Raw genomic sequence first — 21,378 nt, forward strand, 5'->3', positions numbered from 1 at the left:
TTGACTTCATTGGTTGGAGGTTTAACTCATCCAACAGCATAGAAAGTGGCAGGTTGGGTACTACTGGAGAGCTTTCACAATCGCCATGATGTTGCTTCAGTTGATTTGCGTGCGAGCAAATGAGAGTAATGAGTATCCAACAGAACGTTGTAGTTTACTCGGCCGGTGGAGCGCCACGATCGCCTGTCCACTTTCCGCCTGACCATTCAACTGCGGGTGATACGGAGCTGACACTAGGGTTCGTGGATTGCCACGCCTTGCGAAGGTTTCTTCAAGAATTTCCAGTGTTGCTGTCGTTGTTGTATTGCGGGTGCGGAAAACTTCGGGACAGGGTTTCGACGGAATCGGCCAGGACTCCAGATTGGTTTTCTCGGGGATTCGGCGGCGTCTGCACAGAAACTGCAATGTCAAACACAGGTTTCTACGTCGTCGTCTATGTTTAGCCAGTAAATGAAGTCGCTTCCGGAAACGTGCTGGAATGACGACCCGATCACCACACATTATGTAATCTTGAACGATCTGCAGGCTATTTCGCCTGGTGAAGAACTGACGAATATCTGGATGTTGTGGTTGAGTTGCAGTTTGCGGCCAACCTAGATTGATGTGCTGGATCACCCCTTGTAGGACTGAATCGCGGCTTGTCTCCTTGACTATCATTTCAGATGTGACCGGTAAGGCAGAAATGGAGTCGTTGAGGATCACTTTAAAATTCGATTCGATTTGCAAAGCAACGAAGATGTAGTCTTCGTCCGGTCCACTGTTCGAACTCATTAGGTGTGACAGCAGATCAGCGTGACTAAATCTTGCAGTCGGCTCGAACTGGATGTCAAAGTTATGAAGCTTTAGCGTGAGTACCCAGCGTTGTAGACGATTTGCGGTGTAAACTGGAATACCCTTCGTGTTTCCAAATATTTTCAGCAACGGCTTGTGGTCGGTTTGAAGAATGCATCTGTGTCCGAAAACCATTTTGCGAAAACGGGTAACTGCAAAAATAAGCACCAGAGCTTCCTTCTCAATCTGTCCGTAGTTCTGTTCAGTTGGCGTCAGTGACCTTGAAGCGTGTGCGATGTCCCGGACTGCGCCGTTCGGAAACCACTGCACCCAGACCGCTCTTGGAAGCGTCACCTGCAACGATGATTTGCTTATCTGGATCGTAGTGAGTCAGCTACTAATCGAAAAGGAGGATTGTCTTGAAATGTTCGAGAGACCTCTGGCATCCGGCGGTCCAATCCCAGTGAGCGTTTTTCTTCAGCAGACCGTCCAGTGGCGCAGAACTTCTTCGCAGTAGTCCGTAGTCCCAAATAAGATCGCAGTAGTCCTCTTCGCAGTAGTCCGTAGTCTCAAATAAGATCGCAGCTACGAAACGTTCATCGGGGCGGTGCATTTGGTCAATGACGCGCATCTTCTCAGGATCAGGGTGAACAGGGCCGGCGTTTCATGTGGGTAGTATGGGTAGTAGTACCCACTCGGAAAATATCCATGTGGGTACTTACCCACACGAAACTATCGGACAAAACCAAAAATAAAGGTAATGTTGCGAGCGACAGATTTTTCGATGGATATCGTTGAGCGAGAGGTTATAAATCTACAGATTTATGTACAGTTGTAAAGTTTCTAAGGGAAACCTCATCAGAAGTCCGATTAAGCTCAAATTTTGGATGGAGACTTTTTTCGAGAAGACAAAACTGTTGAGCCCTAACGTTAGCATTGAAAAATTGCTCAAAAATGCCGATATTTCATGGGTTTACCTTTACATGCACTGACGAAACTACCCATGCAGCATCAATCATAGTAACCCATGAGTCAGCAGAATAAAATTGACTGGAACTCTAACCGTAATGGAGAAAACAGTGAAGCTACTCCGTTCAGAAGTGTGCACGATCAAAGAACGGTACCCCACCGCGTCGAAAGCGGAAATCGTACGGTTAAGAGACGCCAGTGACGCTTGTTCCGGTATCTACAATATCTTGGCACTGTTGGACTATAATCAGAGCATCGAAAGAAAGACCGATTCCGTACGGCCGACGAACCTGAGCGACAAGAAGCTCCAAAAAAAGCTGCAGAGAAAGACTGAGAGAAAAGTGGCTACATCACTGCGTACGCTTGATCGGGTGGTCGGTGCAACCGGCCAAACAGTGGAAAAATACCTGGAGAACATGGACATCAGAAAGCGGCAGTCCCGTTCATTGGTCTCGGAGCTGCAGGCAATGACGCAGTGTCAGCGGCTGAATAAGATGGTCGAGTCGATTTTTCCGGCGAATCACGACGTGATGGTGGTGGTCGACGCCGAGACCTATCTCACCCTGGATGGCAACGACTGGCAGGGCACTCCGTATTTTACTTCCCCCCGAAGGAAGTGAGCTCTGGGTTAAAATTCATTTCACACACCAAGTTCCCAAAGAAGGTGCTGCTATGGCTGACAATCAGCGAGAAGCTCTGTACTGGCCGTGAACGGGGAAGTCTATATTACGAAGTGCCTGCCGGAAGTTGCGTCGTTCATTGAGAAATACCATAGAGGCGAAGACGAGGTGCTCTGGCCGGATTTGGAGTCGACTACTCGATGCAATCATTGGAGGAGATGAAGCGGCTGAAATTTGATGTGGCACCCAGGTCGCCCAATCCACCCAACGTTCCCCAGCTGCGTCCCATCCAGAGACAAACCAGAAGCGTTAGACCTACTCCCACAATTTTGACACGAAAATTGAGAAGGAATTGACAAATAAAACGAAGAAAGATTTCAAAAACATACCTACACGCAAGATTTCATCTACCATGGCGAATGTTCTAGTAAACTTCCAGAAAGCCGCTCGCATGGGAGTGGAATTTATTTTGCAAGTGATCCTATTTAATTACCTTCCATGGGAAATTCATTAAAATCAATTATCTGTCTTGTTTTTTTTTTCTATCACCGAAAGAAGTCCATTTTTTAATGCAAACATTACTACTGCACGAAATTCAAAAATCTAATTTCTCTTAAACATTCCATCGGCACCCTATTGTTATTGCAGTGTAGATTTTTCGCAAAATTATGTTCAGGTATCAGCAGGTCGCCCCCCCCCCTCGGCTACGCCTTTGTCATTCATGAACCTTCCGTGTAACTACCCACTCGGGAAAATAATGCGACGCCGGCCCTGAGGGTGAAGAACATCCTTCTCAATAATGTGACCCAGGAATTTAATCTGTGGAAGAGAGAAACGGCACTTCTCAATGCGGAGATAAAATCAACAGTCTTGAATTCGTTCCAGGACGGTGTATAGGCTGCGATCGTGCGCCTCTTGAGTTTTCCTGCAATCATGATGTCGTTAAGAACATAGGTTATAGAATGCTGCTGTACCGACATGACAGCAGAACGACGTATGACAGTATGCTGCTTGACCGACCGGACAGTAGCATGACATATTTGTCAAAGGCGTAATGAATCAGCACAAAAAGCAACGCTAAGTTGATTTCGCTACGATCTACAGGTTTACTTAAAATTTATTGAGTTCTTATTAAAATTTTTTTTAAAATTATTACCATCTAACGCTAAGTGAAGGTTTAAGGAGAATTGTTGAATTAAAGGTTGATTAAACAAGTAAGCTAAAATCTAAATAAAAACTGAAAGTTCTAATCTCTAATAATAATTGAAAAAACTAGGAAACATCGTGATGATCCAGCTTTCTGCTTTTCTACTTCAACGTTCATGAGTTGCATTACCATAGGTTTACAGTCACTTATTATAAAGTAATCTTCGAGGCAAATATTCACGTAGAATTTATATAAAGAAGACAAAACGTGAGTAATGAAAAAGATCTAAAAGTTAACCTATATTAAGCTGAATCTAACAGTATTATTATTTGTCATCATGATACATATTTTAGGTAAATTATATTCGCTTATGACCGGAGACTGCGTTTTATTTATTACCGGCTGAGAATATAGTTTCGGAAATCCTTCTTCGTTGAAATCTAGTTAGGAATTTCAACATCATATAATTTACGTTTTTGGTTCGTACGAAACCGTCGGTTTGCCTTGAAATGCCGGGTCGTGGTGATAAAGCGAGAAGTGAAAACGATGTCTCAGATAACGCGTTACAGTGTGGTTTGGCGGATGCTGGTGATGGTGATCTGAATGTGGGAGCATTGGCGAAAACCTTTGAAGGTTATGCCTGCAGAACTTGTCATGAACCTGACACCGACGAGATGGTTCAGTGCGATCTGTGTGACGGATGGCACCATTTTTCCTGTGTAGGTGTTTCGGAGGAAGTTGCAGATAAGAGCTGGAGTTGCACAAACTGCGTAACTGCGAAATGGGTCCAGCGAACTAAGGTAGCTTCAGACGGAGCATCAATAAGAGAGGACGTCGCCGATGACGAGAAAGCATTGCACAGTTTGAATATCGAGAAGATTGTCACAAGTACCCGTAGCAATCCAGTGATGCCATCCTTCATGCAAAAGACCACCGAACTGCTAACAGTTCCGTCGAGATGCCCGAAAGTTAGTCAACAAAAATCATCCAAATCGCTAAAGGTTTCGGCGACCAATCAGCAGCTAGTCCTTCCGATCCTAGTACCCAATCAACAGTTATCAGATGTACCGCCGAGCAGGCAAAATCCTGCGCACGAAAAGCCTGCAGCAGATATAAACATTCCGTCGGGTATCCTATCCGTGATCGACGTAGTGGAATCGCTTTCAGAAGTGTCTATCTCATCTTCGCAAAGGTCTGCTCGAAATCGCGCCAGGCTTCAACTACTTAGGTTGGAGGAGGAGCGAGCTTATCAGCAGCAACAAGAAGATCGCCGAAGACAAGACAACAAGTACAGAATCCTAGAGGAGTTGGCAAGTGAAAGAGGATCGAGTCGAAGATCCGATGCTTCCCGGAGACAGACAGAAGAGTGGCTTTAAACAACGAATGATGCGCCGGGAAAGACCATTTACTCAGTCGAACGGGAACCAACTACATCTCGTAACCGAAAGAGACAAATACCCATGACCCGCAAGAGCAAGTGCGTCAAGATCAGTTGATGGAGCAACAACGGTTGCGAGCGGAACGATTACACCAGCAACAGCAGAAACAGTTGGAGAGGGAACAGCAATTTCGAGACTACGAGCAACAACAGCGGCAGAAGCTTGCGGCACAGGAGAAGCAGCTAAAAGAGCAACAAGAAGCGCTACGAACCGAATCAGATGCCATCCATCGGATATGGGAACAGCAATTGGAACACCAGAGGCATCCACAAACAACACGGATTCATCCAAGAGACTCAGATATTTCCCCAAGGCTTACTGCGAACACAGGTAGACAGTCAACACTAAATCCGTCGATTGAAAACGACTACGGCGATGATCAGCTTCAACTCTCCCGCTCCCAGATTGCTGCTCGACAAGCGGTTTCAAAAGATTTACCTATATTTTCTGGAGATCCTGAAGAGTGGCCCGTTTTTATATCAATGTACAATCGCACAACGACGATGTGTGGGTTTACAGAGGATGAGAACATAGTTCGCCTCCAGAAAAGTCTTAAAGGAAAAGCCTACGATGCCGTGAAAAGTCGGTTGATGCATGCCGAAAACGTTGTTGGCATACTGTCAACCCTGAAAATGCTGTTTGGGCAACCCGAAATCATCATACAGTCACTGATAGGGAAAGTGGAATCTTTACCATCAATTCGAGAAGACAGACTAGAAACGTTAGTGGACTTTGCAGTGCATGTTAAAAACTTCTGCGCTACTGTAACTGCGTGCGGAATGCAGGAATACATGTACAATGTAACTCTACTGCACCAACTCGTTGGTAAGCTATCGCCATCGCTCAAGCTCAACTGGGCGCAACATCGCCTGGCAAGACCAACGGTCAACCTGGCGACCTTCAGTGAATGGATTTACACCCTGGCAGAAGCAGCAAGCATTGTTGTATTTCCAACACGTGATGGGAAGCCTACTAGACAAGATCCACGAGGTCCCAAGAAAGGAAACGCCTACCTCAACACTCATTCCGAAACCGTTCGTTGTAAAGAAGACGATAGCGGTGACGCTGAGGAACAATCCAGCATAGCACCACCGCTGTTAAACGAAACTTGCCCGCTGTGCAAAGAAAGTTGCAAGTCAGCCGAAAAATGCAAACGCTTCCTGGGGTTATCCAGGGAGTCGCGATGTGCTGCTATCAGAGAGTTTGGGTATTGTCGCACTTGTTTACGCATTCATAAAGGATACTGCAAAGCCAAACCGTGCGGCAAGGATGGGTGCACTTACCGACACCATGAGCTCCTGCACAACGATATGGAGGTGAAGCCAAAGGGCACTGGGACTACAGCTGAACGCGAAAAATCTCCCCAACCAGGAACCAGTAAGTCCGGCTGCAACACTCACCAGACAACCGTCGGTTCTGTCTTGTTCCGCTATCTGCCAGTAGTGCTTCACGGGAATAAAACAGCGATCCGTACGTACGCATTCTTGGACGAGGGCTCCGCACTTACTTTGCTTGACCAAGATCTTGCTAACGAACTGCAGCTTGATGGTGTTAGAAGCCCTTTGTGTCTTCGCTGGACTGGAGGAACCGAACGGCAGGAGGTTGGCTCTCGCATCTGCAGTCTCCACATTGCTGGTGCCAAAAACGAAAGCAAGAAATTCCTCATGAGCGACGTCAGGACGGTTAGGGAGCTGCTACTGCCCCAGCAATCGATGGACATGACCGAGCTATCGAAGCTATACCCTCACCTCCACGATTTACCGATCGAATCGTATCGCGACGCTCGCCCACGAATACTAATAGGGATGAAGCATGGCCAACTAAGCCTTGGACTAAAGAGCCGCGAGGGAGAAATTGGGCAACCGTTAGCCGTGAAAACTCGCCTTGGATGGACCGTGTGTGGTGGTTGGAGTTCTGAAAACGATGCAAGTTTTCATTATTATACCTTCCATATTTGTCCCTGTATAGCGCAGCCAGATGAGGACTTACATCGAGCAATGAAGGACTACTTTTCGCTGGACAGCCTAGGGGTGACTAAACCGGATAACGTGCTGTTATCAGTCCGCGGCGCTGGTATTTGCCAATATTTCCCGTAACCAACCCTAACAAACCTGGAAAAGTACGGATTGTATGGGACGCAGCGGCATTCGCCCACGGTGTTTCATTAAATTCGGCGCTGCTAAAAGGTCCAGATCTGCTGAGCTCACTACTTATGATCCTTCTTCAGTTTCGAGAACGCCGCATCGGCCTGACCGGTGATATTAGAGAAATGTTCCACCAGGTTTTAATACGAACTGAAGACCAAATGTGCCAGTGCTTCTTCTGGGTGGACGCCAAGGGAACTACCATAGTATATGCGATGCAGGTGATGACGTTCGGGGCATGCTGCTCACCTAGCACAGCTCAATTCGTGAAGAATAGTAATGCCGAGCAATTCGCGGATAAGTATCCAGCTGCTTACGACGCCATTACCAAGTCTCACTACGTAGATGATATGCTAGTCAGCGTCGATACTGAAGAGCAAGCTATTAAACTGGCGAAGGACGTAAAGCATGTGTATAAGCAAGGTGGGTTTGATATTCGCAACTGGGTTTGCAATTCTCCAAAGGTGCTGGCAGCGCTGCATGGTGCAGAAACTGACGAAAAAAGTCTCAACTTGTCACTGGAGGTGGCCACCGAAAAGGTGTTAGGGATGTGGTGGAATACGATTGACGATGTATTCACCTACAAGGTGGGATGGAGCCGTTACGACTCGGCTCTGTTGGGAGGTCAACGCCGTCCCACTAAGCGAGAGGTGCTGCGTGTCTTAATGACAATCTTCGACCCACTTGGCCTGATCTCACACTTTCTGTCATACCTAAAGATTCTGCTCCAACAAATCTGGCGATCCGGTATACAATGGGACCATGAAATCGACCATGATGCGTACGGCAAATGGATAAAATGGCTGCAAGTTCTACCTCGGGTTGAAAACGTTCGAATTCCTCGGTGTTATAACTCCAAATACACTCCGACGGAGGCCGATGAAATCCAACTCCATACGATGGTGGATGCCAGCGAGAACGGCATGGCCGTCGTCTGCTACCTGCGTTTCATCAAGTCCGGAGCCATTAGCTGTTCCATCGTTGCCGCCAAAACAAGAGTCGCACCACTAAAGTTTACATCGATTCCAAGAATGGAACTGGCAGCTGCTGTCCTTGGCGCTCGATTGGCTCGCACCGTTGAAGAAGCTCTGTCATTTCGGATATCCAGCAAACTGTATTGGTCAGATTCCAGAGACGTTCTATGTTGGATCAACTCGGATCATCGTCGATACACCCAGTACGTCGGCCACCGAATTAGCGAGATTCTGGAGATTGCGGAAGCACATGAATGGCGATGGGTTCCGAGCAAACTGAACTGTGCTGACGACGCAACCAAGTGGAACAGCTTACCAGACATGTCTTCCGATCACAGATGGTTTAAAGGAGCAAACTTCCTCTGGCACACTGAAGAAAACTGGCCACCGTCTCTAACTCTGAAGGGCTCGACAGAAAACGAACTTCGTCCTTTACTAATGGCGCATCACGTACCATCGAAACCTGTCATCAGAGTCATTGACTACTCTAACTGGAAAAAGTTGATCAGAATTGTAGCGCTCGTTTATCGTCTCGCGTATAACTATCTTCGGAAGCGGGCCAAAAAATCTATTCTCATGGGACCACTAACAGCAAACGACCTTCTGGTCGCTGAGCGGGCGCTGATACGACTTGCGCAGCGGGAGTCGTACCCCGACGAAGTTGCTGCTCTCCAGAAATTGTCACAGACTGAGTCTGTTACTAACAGAATTCCTAAAACCAGCTCGCTATACCAGTTAACTCCAAAACTAGACGAACACGGGATCATGCGCATGAGAACTTGCATCGCCGCTTGTCATTACGCCACTGAAGACGCCAGGCAACCGATTATATTGAACCGGAAACACCACATCACCATTCTGATTGTAGCACACTACCACTCCAAGTACCACCACCAGAACCACGAGACTGTAATCAACGAGATCAGGCAAAAATTCCGTATCCCCCAAATACGCGCCTGTTTTAATCGAGTGCGAAGGGAATGTCAGCAATGCAAGATCCATCATGCCACACCTAAGCCACCGTTTATGGCCGACCTTCCTTTAGCCCGCCTCGATGCTTTCTCACGACCGTTCACGCACGTGGGAGTGGATTATTTCGGGCCGATTGAAGTCGTCGTCGGAAGGAGAGTAGAAATGCGGTGGGGAATGTTGGCCACTTGCTTAACGGTTCGGGCCGTTCACATCGAGGTCGTGCATTCACTAACTACTAGCTCGTGTGTCATGACCATCCGAAACCTTATCGCACGTCGTGGAATTCCACAGAAAATATATAGTGACCGTGGTACAAACTTTGTGAGTGCCAATCGGGAGCTAAAGCAAGCCATCAAAGCAGTCGATCAATGTGAACTAATGACGGAGTTCGCCACAAATGGCGTCGAATGGGTATTCAACGAGGTTGATTCGGACCGTCAAGAATAACCTGATGACTGTCTGCTCCTCGCGGAGGCCGATAGATGAAGTTCTTCGTAACCTACTGACCGAAGTGGAGAATACGGTAAACTCTCGACCGCTGACGCACGTGCCGATTGACGATGATTCGGCCCCAGCATTGACCCTAAATCACTTCCTGCTTGGTTCATCAAACGGCTTAAAACCACTCAGCACTCTTGACGATAGCGCCATGGTCTTACGACAGAATTGGCACACGTCACAGATCCTAGCAAATCAGTTCTGGAAACGTTGGTTATCAGACTACCTGCCAGAGATAACCCGCCGCACCAAGTGGTTCCATCACGCCAAACCAATCACCGTTGGCGACATAGCGGTCATCACCGACCGTAGCATGCCTCGTAACTGTTGGCCGATGGGAAAGGTCATCAACACCAAGGTCAGCAAGGATGGCCAGGTCCGCTCCGCAACCGTGAGGACGAAGAATGGAGTCTACGACCGTCCATCTTCAAAGCTCGCCGTGTTAGACGTTCGGTGCGACGGTAAGTAAGCCAGTCACTACGGCTGGCGTACCCCGGGGGAGTGTTGGCCACGACGGCCTGTGCGCACCTCCTATAAAGAACATAGGTTATAGAATGCTGCTGTACCGACATGACAGCCGAACGACGTATGACAGTATGCTGCTTGACCGACCGGACAGTAGAATGACATATTTGTCAAAGGTGTAATGAATCAGCACAAAAAGCAACGCTAAGTTGATTTCGCTACGATCTACAGGTTTACTTAAAATTTATTGAGTTCTTATTAAAATATTATTAAAATTATTACATACCATCTAACGCTAAGTGAAGGTTTAAGGAGAATTGTTTTGAATTAAAGGTTGATTAAGCAAGTGAGCTAAAATCTAAATAAGAACTGAAAGTTCTAATCTCTAATAATAATTGTAAAAACTAGGAAACATCGTATTGATCCAGCTTTCTACTCTTCTACTTCAACGTTCATGAGTTGCATTACCATAGGTTTACAGTCACTTATTATAAAGTAATCTTCGAGGCAAATATTCACGTAGAATTTATATAAAGAAGACAAAACGTGAGTAATGAAAAAGATCTAAAGATTAACCTATATTAAGCTGAATCTAACAGTATTATTATTTGTCATCATGATACATATTTTAGGTAAATTATATTCGCTTATGACCGGAGACTGCGTTTTATTTATTACCGGCTGAGAATATAGTTTTGGAAATCGTTCTTCGTTGAAATCTAGTTAGGAATTTCAACAAATACCATAGAGGCAAAGACGAGGTGCTCTGGCCGGATTTGGAGTCGACTACTTGATGCAATCGTTGGAGGAGATGAAGCGGCTGAAATTTGATGCGGCACCCAGGTCACCCAATCCACCCAACGTTCCCCAGCTGCGTCCCATCCAGAGACAAACCAGAAGCGTTAGACCTACTCCCACAATTTTGACACGAAAATTGAGGAGGAATTGACAAATAAAACGAAGAAAGAACTCAAAAACATACCTACACGCATGATTTCATCTACCATGGCGAATGTTCTGGTAAACTCCCAGAAAGCCGCTCGCATGGGAGTGGAATTTATTTTGCAAGTGAGTCTATTTAATTACCTTCCATGGGAAATTCATTAAAATCAGTTATCTGTCTTGGTTTTTTTTCTATCACCGGAGTTCTTCTTCGAGAGAAAGCGGAAACCAGTTAGGTCGGCGAACATATCTTCCGGATGCGCGAAGGATGGCAATCGGATTCCAACACGTCGTTGAGACCCGTAGAGTAATCACCACAGACTCGAACGGAGACGTTGTCAGCCTTGCGAACAACCACGATGGGGGGCGCCCAGTCGGAGTTGAATTGGTGAAATGATACCTTTTTCTAGCAATCTCTGTAGTTCAGCGTCAACTTTGGGAAGTGCAGCGTAGGCCACCGGCTTCTTTGTACAATACACAGGGCGTGACTCGGGCTTGAGGTACAGTTTCACTTGTGCTTTGGTGCAACGACCAAGGGAACTTAGAAAAACGTCAGGAAATCTGGAACGGAGCTTCCCTACCAAGGGCTCGAACTTCTGCTGTACGGACTGGATCAGTGTGTTGAACGGAACTGACCAGAGATCGAATTGACCGATGGTCTCGATACCGAAGACGTCGAGATCCGGTTTGCTTGAAACGTAAGCTCGGTCATGTCTGGTGATGCCATGGAGAGTGATTCTTGCTAGGAATTCACCGATTATGCCAATCTCGTCTCCTGATGCACTGACAGCTACAACTTCAGTCTCTTGAGTTGGTGGTTGGCCAATCGTTTCCCAGACTTGCTCGGACATTTTTGTGATGTTCGACGCACAGTCTAGTTGCAACTGGACCGGGAAGCCGTTGAGATTCGACTTGAGTATCCGTTTCTTTGAGAAATCGACTTTTTTAATAAATGAGATGCCTTTGGACTTGACCGTGTCCTTTTTGGCTTTGGCAGGATACTGTTCACGCAACGTTCGTCGAACTGCGTGCCAATCTTGCGTAAAAGTAACCTCACTTTCGCGTGTTCGTCCATCTGCTTTTCGTCTTTCTCAAAAACGTCTTCGAAACGAGCGTACCATGATTCAAAATATATTCCGCCTTCAGGGTCGTACCGAAACTCGTCGATTCTAGTTGCGAGAGACTCAATGATTCGTTCACCACTAGCCAGATTGACGTTCGTCCGTTGGAGATCCGCAATCTGCTGCTGCTGAATATCGATCAGTTCCGTGAGCCGTATTTGCGCTACGAAAATCCTGGTAATTTTGTTCAAGATTATCATCAATGAAAAAACAAAAATCATGTGTCTTGGATTGAATAAATTTTATTTCAATTACAAACAATGATAACATTGAACTTTGGTATACTGTTAAACTGTTTCGATGCGGGTCCAGACAGACACAAAAAATTATTCAAGAAATCCATCACTGATATTTGTTTCCGTGTATAACAGACGCCGCCAGTCCTCGCCAGAGGGACACTCGCGCAAATTTTATTTCTGACAGCAGAATACTCGCATCAATGTGCATGTGCTCCAGGTCTAAGACAAGACGCGACAGCTGGTCACCGTTACATTCAACCAATTTGAACCGGCTGCTGGTTGGCTGAATCCGATAACGCAATCGTCACGTAGAAAATACAACGAGGTTACTTTTCACTGTAAAGCAGTGATGCTGGAGAGTCATAATTTAGCTATTGTAATTGTTCATAAATAAGGATGCAAAAGTATGCAAGTTACATGATATTACCGAGTAATGTATTTCACTGTTATAACTTTCAAAATGCATTGATTGATCGTCCAAGAAACTTAGGAAGAAAAAATTTGAGTACCAAGAAACTTAGGAAGAAAAAAATTGATAGTAGAAGTATGCCTTTATTAAACATAGAATAATAAATAAAAATTGAGTATTATTCGTCTATATATTGCAATTTTAATTTGTTTTATTTTCATTGACCTGCAGAAGTTGTTAAAAATAATCATTCTGGCATCAACGGTATGGAACGTTCAAAAAAATTTCGATGGGGATGACGGCCGTTACGAAAAGAAAAATAAGAAGCCAGCTGTCGCGTCTTGTCTTAGCTCCAGGTAAACCAAAACAAAAAAAAAAAACAGCAAAAACAGAACAGTTCTGCCAGCAATCTCATAACAGAAACCATACCTCGGGTGGAAAATCCGTGAGGAAAAGTCGAGTTTTCTGTTAGTAGCGTTCTTGTTCTCGCAGCGTGGAGTCGGTTCTCTTCTTTGTAGTGTTCAAGTGGATACGGTGACGGCATCAGTTGCGTTATCAGGCAGGCCTGTCGTGTGATGTGATAAGAAAAACCTGACCAGCTTGGCACTGCAGCTGGAGAGCTTTTAAAGCAAACCGAGAGCAGCTCAGGTGCAAAGGCAATTGTATTGTTGCTTAGTGGGGCAGTGAGATCGTTCCGGGAAGCTGTGCTTTTGCGTGTAGCGAAAAAACTTAAAATTGAAAGTGATTAGTGTGCAACGAGGTTTGAGGGAATTCATTAAAAATGAGTGGAAATGTATCATTGTTTTCACGAGTATCTAGAGTCATGTTCCAACAGTGCGCCCGGAGTTCTGGGGCCTCTGTACCGCCTGTGGTAGGAATCAGAAAATGTGAACAACAGCTGAAAGGAACAGTTTTCTGTGATTCGTCACCTCCGAGAAAGAGTTGTCATACTGTGGCAAGCAGAAGTGCCGGCAGAACCACTTGTAGGAGTAAATTTAATTTCAAACTGAACAACATCACCGACCACAGGGTGTCTCCGTCCCTGTTCGTAGGATTAGGCAGCAGTAGGCGAGCTTACACACAGGCCGCATCTACACTAACAAGGGAGCAACTCCACGACTTGGTATATCGCCTCAACGAAGATGAAAGGGAATTGCTAATGAATACACTGAAGCAATTTGAATCGAACAAGCAGAAAGCCCAGTTTGAAGGTGAAACACCTGCGTAATGTGTATCGTATCCTGGCTGCATTCTAAATGTCCTCTAAAAGTGCTTCTATCAAAGTCCACTATAAGTTGATTCCTAGTATTACTTCTCGCCACATGTTTGTAGTCACCTATTTTGAACGTCCACTAGCGTATACGATTTTGGGGAACATTGCGATGTTTCAGGATTATGACCATCCATGTAGTGTTGCATGGGGACGTCAGGCAAAAAATGAATCTAAAATCCAAATTCATGCTCTTATTTTCTTATTTTGTAGTTTATAGTAACAATAGTAACAAAGGGAATTACTTGCTTTTATTCGCGGATAAAATTGTAGTTACTTCCCCAAACTCTGATTCTCAGAACTTCTAGTTGAACAGGTAGGTTCAACAGCCACGAGTCGCCCCTGCTATCAACATACATGGAACTTGAAGTTTATTCCACCAAAGGCTAGATAAGTTTTCGCTGACATGCGAACTTTTTGTTTGTATTCGATTTCATACTTTCAAATCCGGTTCCATGCAGTTTTGACACGTACATTTTGTTTCGCAGTTTAGTTGAACTTGAGTCGAAACAGACAAAATCTAGTGTAGTCTGGTTATAATGAGTACCTTTTAATCTTGTCCCTTATCGATATGTGTTCAATATGCAGTATATCTTGAATGCAGGTATTTTTAATTTGTTTGTCTGCATTTATTTCAAACTTCAAAAATAGACTGTGTTCAATTGGCAACATGTGAAAGCTGAATTTATTTTTACAACTCCATTAATGCCAGTTCAATAATAGAACAGTAATTAGATAGGTGTAGTAAATCGTTACTGATCACGAACTAGCAGCACTGTTCCGCCCAGTTGAGCGGAAAATTCGCGGGGAAACAAAAAGCCTGACCATACGTGTCGTTGTAGGAGAGAAATTATCGAGTAGCAGCTATTAATAGCCACATGTAGCAAGTTTTGCGATATATTTCATTTGCCTTTCAGCATTCAAATGTCACGGCAGGATTTTTTTTTTGTTTGTAAATCGTACTGGCATTGGCATAAATAAACGGTTAGCGAGAAACTTTGCTATTGATTGTTCCTTTGATTTGTCAATCTACTGAGAAATTGTGAGCTGAAGAAACAGTTAGATATTTTGCGGGCTTCTTGTGGAATTAACCGGTTCAAACCTGAAACATCGTAAAACCCATCACTTTTGCTTGCACACTCGGCTTGCTCGTAATCTTTTAGATATACGTAGCCATCCCTGCTGTGTACAAATGCTTCAGTAACAAGTTGCTGTATTTCAGGACCACTCTACACTAAATCCCTCGATATCTTGTTTATTCGTTATCTGTCGGCAACCGCAAATTATAAATCTCCATGGCGCAGTGTAACAATTGCACGTTTCACTATCTCTATCAAACGTACAACGCTATCTACAACATCAACTCATTCAATATGCTTCAGTCAATGGTGAGGAGATACTGAAATATTGTGGTCTTAAAGACCACCACATGCCTAGGTGTATTCTCGCCGTCACAGCTATCATTCTATTGATGGGCCATGTGAACCAACAGAGCTTTCATAGCATCACTGCTTACCTTTATCCTTACTGATATCGTCCTATCCATGTCATGAGTGTTGTTTCTGGTTGGAAGTTACCACATGTTGTTTTGCTCCGTTGCGGCTAGGCTATCTTCGTAAATTAAACACTTCTCTTAATGGCAATCACTCTTGGTTACCGCATCCCCAAGAAATGTGTCTAATTACGTAGCTCATTTGGCGCTATGTCTTGGCAGACTTTTCTCGCAGACAGACAGAAAAGAGAGCAACAAATTTCCGTTACTGTGGTGTATTGATGGGCACTTTTCAAACAGGATGGAAAAAGTTGATGTCATGTCTTCATTAGCGCTTCATTTATTCATGAACTTTTTCCGCTTCAATTCGAAACTAAGTTTGGAAGATTTAACATAACGAATTGGGTGGAGAAAATTTCAATTGACTCAATTTTAGATAAATTTCAAGTCGTTTCGCTCCTGGGGTGTCAACTTAATAGCCGTGCGCAAGAGCGGGTTGGAGTTCAAATCTTTCCAGAGATGGGAGAAACAAAAAAGCTAAGCAGGAGACAGCTGAGGCTCAGTTATGCAAAGTTAGCTTACAAACATAAATTTGCAAATTTATTCAAATGCGAGGATGCTCTGCTTAATAGGGCGTTTGCAAAATGGTAATTTTTATAGAATGATCTTATTTTTGAATCATAATGAAATATAGATGTTGTTTATCAAAATTTCTCACTTGCGTAAAATGATGAAAAGAATGATTTGGATTACCAGTGTGTACAAAAACAGGAAATATCTTAAACCTAAAATAAAAGCAAATAAGAGAGCAAAAAACCAGTAGATCAATCAAAAAACCGACAAAACGGTGACAGTTGATAGTTATTGAACATAGACAGACATAATACACAAATATACAAAGTTACTTACTTATATAAATAGCCATGTGCCCTAGCACATGGCCTGCATAACGCAGTTCCGCTAATTTACTCGGTCCATGGCTGCAAGGTAGCTATCCGGCATTCAAACAACATGCCCTGCCCAGAGTATCCTTTCAGCTTAGCCACTTTTTGAATACTGTGTTTACCAAAGAGGCGCACAAGCTCGTGGTTCATCCTACGCCTCTAGACACCGTTCTCCTGCATACCGCCAAAGATGGTTCTTGGCACCCGACGCTCAAAAACTCCGAGCGCTCGTAAGTCGTCGACTACATCGAACTCATTCCCGTCGATTGTTACCATATTGTGCTTTGTTTCAGACGCATTAATTATCAATCCGATCCTATTTGCATTACGCTTCAGTTGGTTGGTTATATCAGGGTGGCCAGCGAACCGGGAAAACCGGGGAAAAACCGGGAATTCGAAAATGAACCGGGAAAACCGGGAAAAACCCGGGAATTTCAATACTAAACCGGGAAATTTATCATGTTTATTTTGAACATTCTTTTTCATTTACTACATGCGTGGGATCTGTTGTATTAGTTCAACGCACTATACATTTTCTGCCATCTCACAAACATTGGAAGACACAAGGAACTATTTAGTTGGTCTCAGGGTAAGATGCTGGAGTAACAAGTCAGTCGTCATATGTTAGATTCTCGGCTAAAAAAGATGACCGTTATAGTCAATAGGATCCTAGCGCTAGCCCCGCAATTGTTCTGTACACTAACAGTTGGCTGCCATTTCTTTTTTTCTAAGTTGTCTTCCTTCTCATTCACACTTATTAGGATTTCAATAGTAAGTGCCGATCAAACATCAAAACAATCATCACTTTACAGGATCAGCGTCTGATGTTATTTATGTCTGAGTATGTTTCAAAGTTATGTACCAAATTATTCATAATTTTTGTTGAAATTGATAATAATGATAATAACTTATTTGATGAAACAAGATTCGAATTTTAGGTTACAAATCGCCAACAAAAACTTACAAAGCCCAGGGAATGTTGAAACTTCAAATTACTAAAAAATATTTTGAAGGCCAGAGAAGTCAAGAATGACTCTAATCAGGCTTTATATGTTAACTTGAAATAGGCAAAAACTAAACTATGATAAAAAATATCTAAAGCCTAAAACAATTAACTCCTCCACCAACCACGCTGGATCTGGGTTCGAATCCCAACACCATAAGTGTCGATGGTTGTGTGATGACGTGATCCACTCACAATCAACCAAAACTGATCTAGATTCAATCCTCCGGAGATTTTCTGAGGAGAAAAATCTCTGGGTTTTTAAATCGCATGGGAAAGTGAAGCCGTTGGCGCCGGTCCGTTAACCAACGGGTCGTTAGTTAGGATCCTAGTTGAAGTCGCATTCCCGGGTGTTGGCGATTGACACAATAGTGGCGGGAATAGACCGACGGAAAATAAGCAAAAATTTGCACGACGATGCTATTCAGCATCGTTAGAAAATAGATTGATGTTTAATATGCAATACTTCACTTAGATGGCCGTACGTCCTAAGACATGGCCTGCATAACGTGGTTCCGCCAATTCACTCGGTCCATGGCTGCCTGCCTCCAGTTCCGCGGGCACCCGGTACTTTGCAGATCGTGCTCCATCTGGTTCACCCATCTCGCTCGTTGCGCCCCTCGCCTTCTCGTTCCCGCCGGATTTGAAGCGAACACCAATTTTGCAGGGTAGCTATCCGGCATTCTAGTTACATGCCCTGCCCAGCGTATCTTTCCAGCTTTAGCCACTTTCTGAATACTGGGTTCACCGTAGACGCGCGCAAGCTCGTGGTTCATCCTACGCCTCCACACTCCGTTCTCCTGCACACCGCCAAAGATGGTTCTTAGCACCCGACGTTCAAAAACTCTGAGTGCTCACAAGTCCTCCTCGAGCATTGTCCACGTATCATGCCCGTAGAGAACGACCGGTCTTATTAGCGTTTTGTACAGGATACACTTGGTGCGAAGACTCAGATTATGCGACCGTCGTTTTTTATGGAGCTTATAGTAGGCACGTCTTCCACTGATAATACGTCTCCTTATCTCCCGGCTGGTATCGTTATTCTCAGTTACCAGAGAGCCGAGGTACACAAACTCGTCGACCACCTCGAACTCATCCCCGTCGATTGTTACCGTATTGCCTAGACGTGCCCTGTCGTGCTCGGACCCACCTGCAAGCATATACTTAGTTTTTGACGTATTAATCTTCAGTCCGATCCTATCTGCTTCACGTTTCAGTCGGGTATACTGGTCTGCCACCGTCTCAAATTTTCTCCACCCGATATTCTCACACAACACTTCACATCCTCCATCGTAGCCTTAATCAGTCTTGTCAGCTTCCCCGGGAAGCCGTTTTCGTCTAGAATTTTCCATAGCTCTTGTCGGTTTATTGAATCGTATGCGGCTTTAAAATCGACGAAAAGATGGTGTGTAGGGACTTTAAACTCACGGCACTTTTGGAGGATCTGCCGCAGTGTAAAGATTTGGTCAGTTGTAGACCGTCCTTCCACGAAGCCGGCCTGATAGCTTTCTACAAACCTGCTGGCTAATGGTGACAGGCGTTGGAAGATGACCTGGGAAAACACTTTGTAGGCGGCATTCAAGACTGTGATCGCTCGATAGTTCTCGCAGTCTAGTTTGTCGCCCTTTTTGTATATGGGGCAGATAACCCCTTTTTTCCACTCCTCCGGTAGCTGTTCTGTTTCCCAGATCTCGACGATCAGCCGATGCAGCGAGCTAGCCAGTTTGTCGGGGCCCATCTTAATAAGCTCAGCTCCGATGCCGTCTTTTCCGGCCGCTTTGTTGTTCTTGAGCTGCCAGATCGCATCCTTAACTTTGCTTATTGTGGGGGGTGGCACATCTTCGTCGTTCATTGCACCGACCACGTCTTCTCCGCTCTGTTGTGGTCTCCTGCTTGCACGCCATTCAGGGGTTCATCGTAGTGCTGCTTCCACCTTTCGATCACCTCACGATCATCCGTCAAAATGCCTCCATTCTTATCCCTACACATTTCGGCTCGTGGGACAAAGCCTCTGCGGGATCCGTTGAGTTTTTGGTAGAACTTTCGTGTTTCGTGTGTGCGGTGCAGCTGCTCGAGTTCTTCACATTCCTCCTCTTCCTGGCGACGCTTTTTTTCCTTGAAGAGTTGGACTTGCTGCCTCCGTTTCAGTCTATATCGCTCCACATTCTGACGGGTGGCTCTACGCAGCATTGTTGTCCGCGCTGCGTTCTTTTCGTCCAAAATCTGCCGACATTCTTCGTCAAACCACTCGTTACGTCGATTCGGTTGCACGTGTCCCAGGACTTCCTCCGCAGCACTGCTGATAGCTGTTTTCACGGCATTCCAGCGATCCCCTAGAGGGGCTTCTTCAAGCTCTCCCTCTTCTGGCAGTGCAGCTTCGAGCGATGACGCGTACTGTGTTGCGATGTCGTGTTGCTTCAGTCGCGCGAGATTATACCGTTGCGGGCGACGGTACTGTATGTTATTCACAACGGATAGTTTTTGGCGTATCTTAACCATCACTAGGTAGAGATCCGAATCGATGTTAGCGCCTCGATGTGATCTGACATCGATAATGTCCGAGAAGTGCCGACCATCTATCAAAACGTGGTCGATTTGTGTTTCTGTTCTATTCGGTGATCTCCAGGTGAGTCTATGGTGGAGGCTATGCTGAAAGAAGGTGCTACGTATGGCCATGTTCTTGGAGGTGGCGAAGTCGATTAGTCTGAGGCCATTTTCATTCGTCAGCTGGTGTGCACTGAATCGTCCAATCACCGGTCTGTACTCCTCCTCCTGGCCAACCTGAGCGTTGTAATCCCCGATGATGATCTTGACATCATGTTTTGGGCAGCGGTCATATTCACTCTCCAACTGCGCGTAGAATTCGTCCTTGTCGTCATCGGTACTTCCGAGGTGTGGGCTATGCACGTTGATAATACTAATGTTGAAGAAACGGCCTTTGATCCTCAACCTTCACATTCTAGGGCTGATTGGCCACCACCCGATCACCCGCTTCTGCATCTCTCCCATCACTATAAAAGCTGTTCCCAGCTCATGTGTGCTTCCACAACTCTGGTAGATGGTGTGACCATCCCTGTACGTACGCACCATCGTCCCCTTCCAGCATTCCTCCTGCAGCGCTACGATGTTGAACTTGCGGGTCTTCAATTCCTCGGAAAGCACGCGGGTACTTCCTAGGAAGTTGAGAGATCGGCATTTCCATGTTCCGAGAATCCAATCGTTAATCCGTTTTCGTTGCCTAGGTCTTAGCCGATTGTTCCGGTCCGTACTTAACGTTATTGCGTTCGTTGCTGTTGTTTTTTAATGGTGCGGGCTTGCAAGGCCAGCGACCAACCCCACTATGTCGCAGGAGGGCCATCGTAGTGCCATCGTTTAGAGTCCCGGGCACTACCAGGACTTGAGAAGGACACTGCGTTACTTAGAACGCTTCTGTTGGTGTCGATCCCAGGAAACTCCCTTCCGAGAAAGGAAGCCCCGCCTCCTTTCAAAATTAATAAAATAGTATTCTAGAGGCAAAGCACTGTCTTTATTTTTTCCTTAAATTGCTTGCATGCTCCTCCAAAATCAGAAAGACATATTTTTTAAATAAAAAGGTCAAAACTATAAAGGCCATAGCGAAAATTATTCGCCCAAAATAAACCTAGAACAATACTACGTAAGGATAACAATGTTATCAAATTAGTCCTTTCTATAGTATCGAGACAATAACTGAGCCTCAAGGGATCCTTAAGAAAACGGAAAAAATATTTTGAACGACAGAAATAAACACAATTGGTCAGCTCTCAATTGCCATGAAACGTTTACAGACACTAGAAAAAGATAAAAAATATGTTCAAATGTTTCTAAAGTTCTTCTATAAAGGTCAGCAATCAGATTTTAATTTGATGTCAGAAATACACCAAAAATATAAAAAAATTGATGTTATTATAAAAGTAAAAAAATTCAATTTGATAAAGATT

The 21,378-nt window shown here is 44.9% G+C and overlaps 2 protein-coding genes across 3 annotated transcripts in view; one reads left to right on the top strand and one right to left on the bottom strand.

Moving 5' to 3' along the window:
• Positions 1-96: 96 nt before the first annotated feature.
• Positions 97-966, bottom strand: LOC129728452 (uncharacterized). Its single transcript, XM_055686896.1, has one exon. The coding sequence runs from the start codon at positions 964-966 to the stop codon at positions 97-99; it is 870 nt and encodes a 289-aa protein (XP_055542871.1).
• Positions 967-13,094: 12,128 nt separating this feature from the next.
• The window catches only part of LOC129733227 (transmembrane protein 65), a 110,610-nt gene continuing 102,326 nt past the window's right edge, over positions 13,095-21,378 (top strand). Inside the window, exon 1 of one of the 2 annotated variants that reach the window (XM_055694902.1) lies at positions 13,095-13,921. In XM_055694902.1, coding sequence (XP_055550877.1) covers positions 13,492-13,921 — 430 coding nt within the window. In that variant the 5' untranslated portion in view covers positions 13,095-13,491. The remainder of the gene's footprint in view (positions 13,922-21,378) is intronic. The other variant, XM_055694903.1, reaches the window with a different exon arrangement.

This window comes from Wyeomyia smithii, chromosome 3 (assembly GCF_029784165.1).
Source record: "Wyeomyia smithii strain HCP4-BCI-WySm-NY-G18 chromosome 3, ASM2978416v1, whole genome shotgun sequence".
Taxonomy (NCBI): Eukaryota; Metazoa; Arthropoda; class Insecta; order Diptera; family Culicidae; genus Wyeomyia; species Wyeomyia smithii.

What these genes read in the sequence shown, in the direction of transcription:
- LOC129728452 (XM_055686896.1), bottom strand. Translation starts at nt 966, where the DNA reads ATGGTTTTCGGACACAGATGCATTCTTCAAACCGACCACAAGCCGTTG.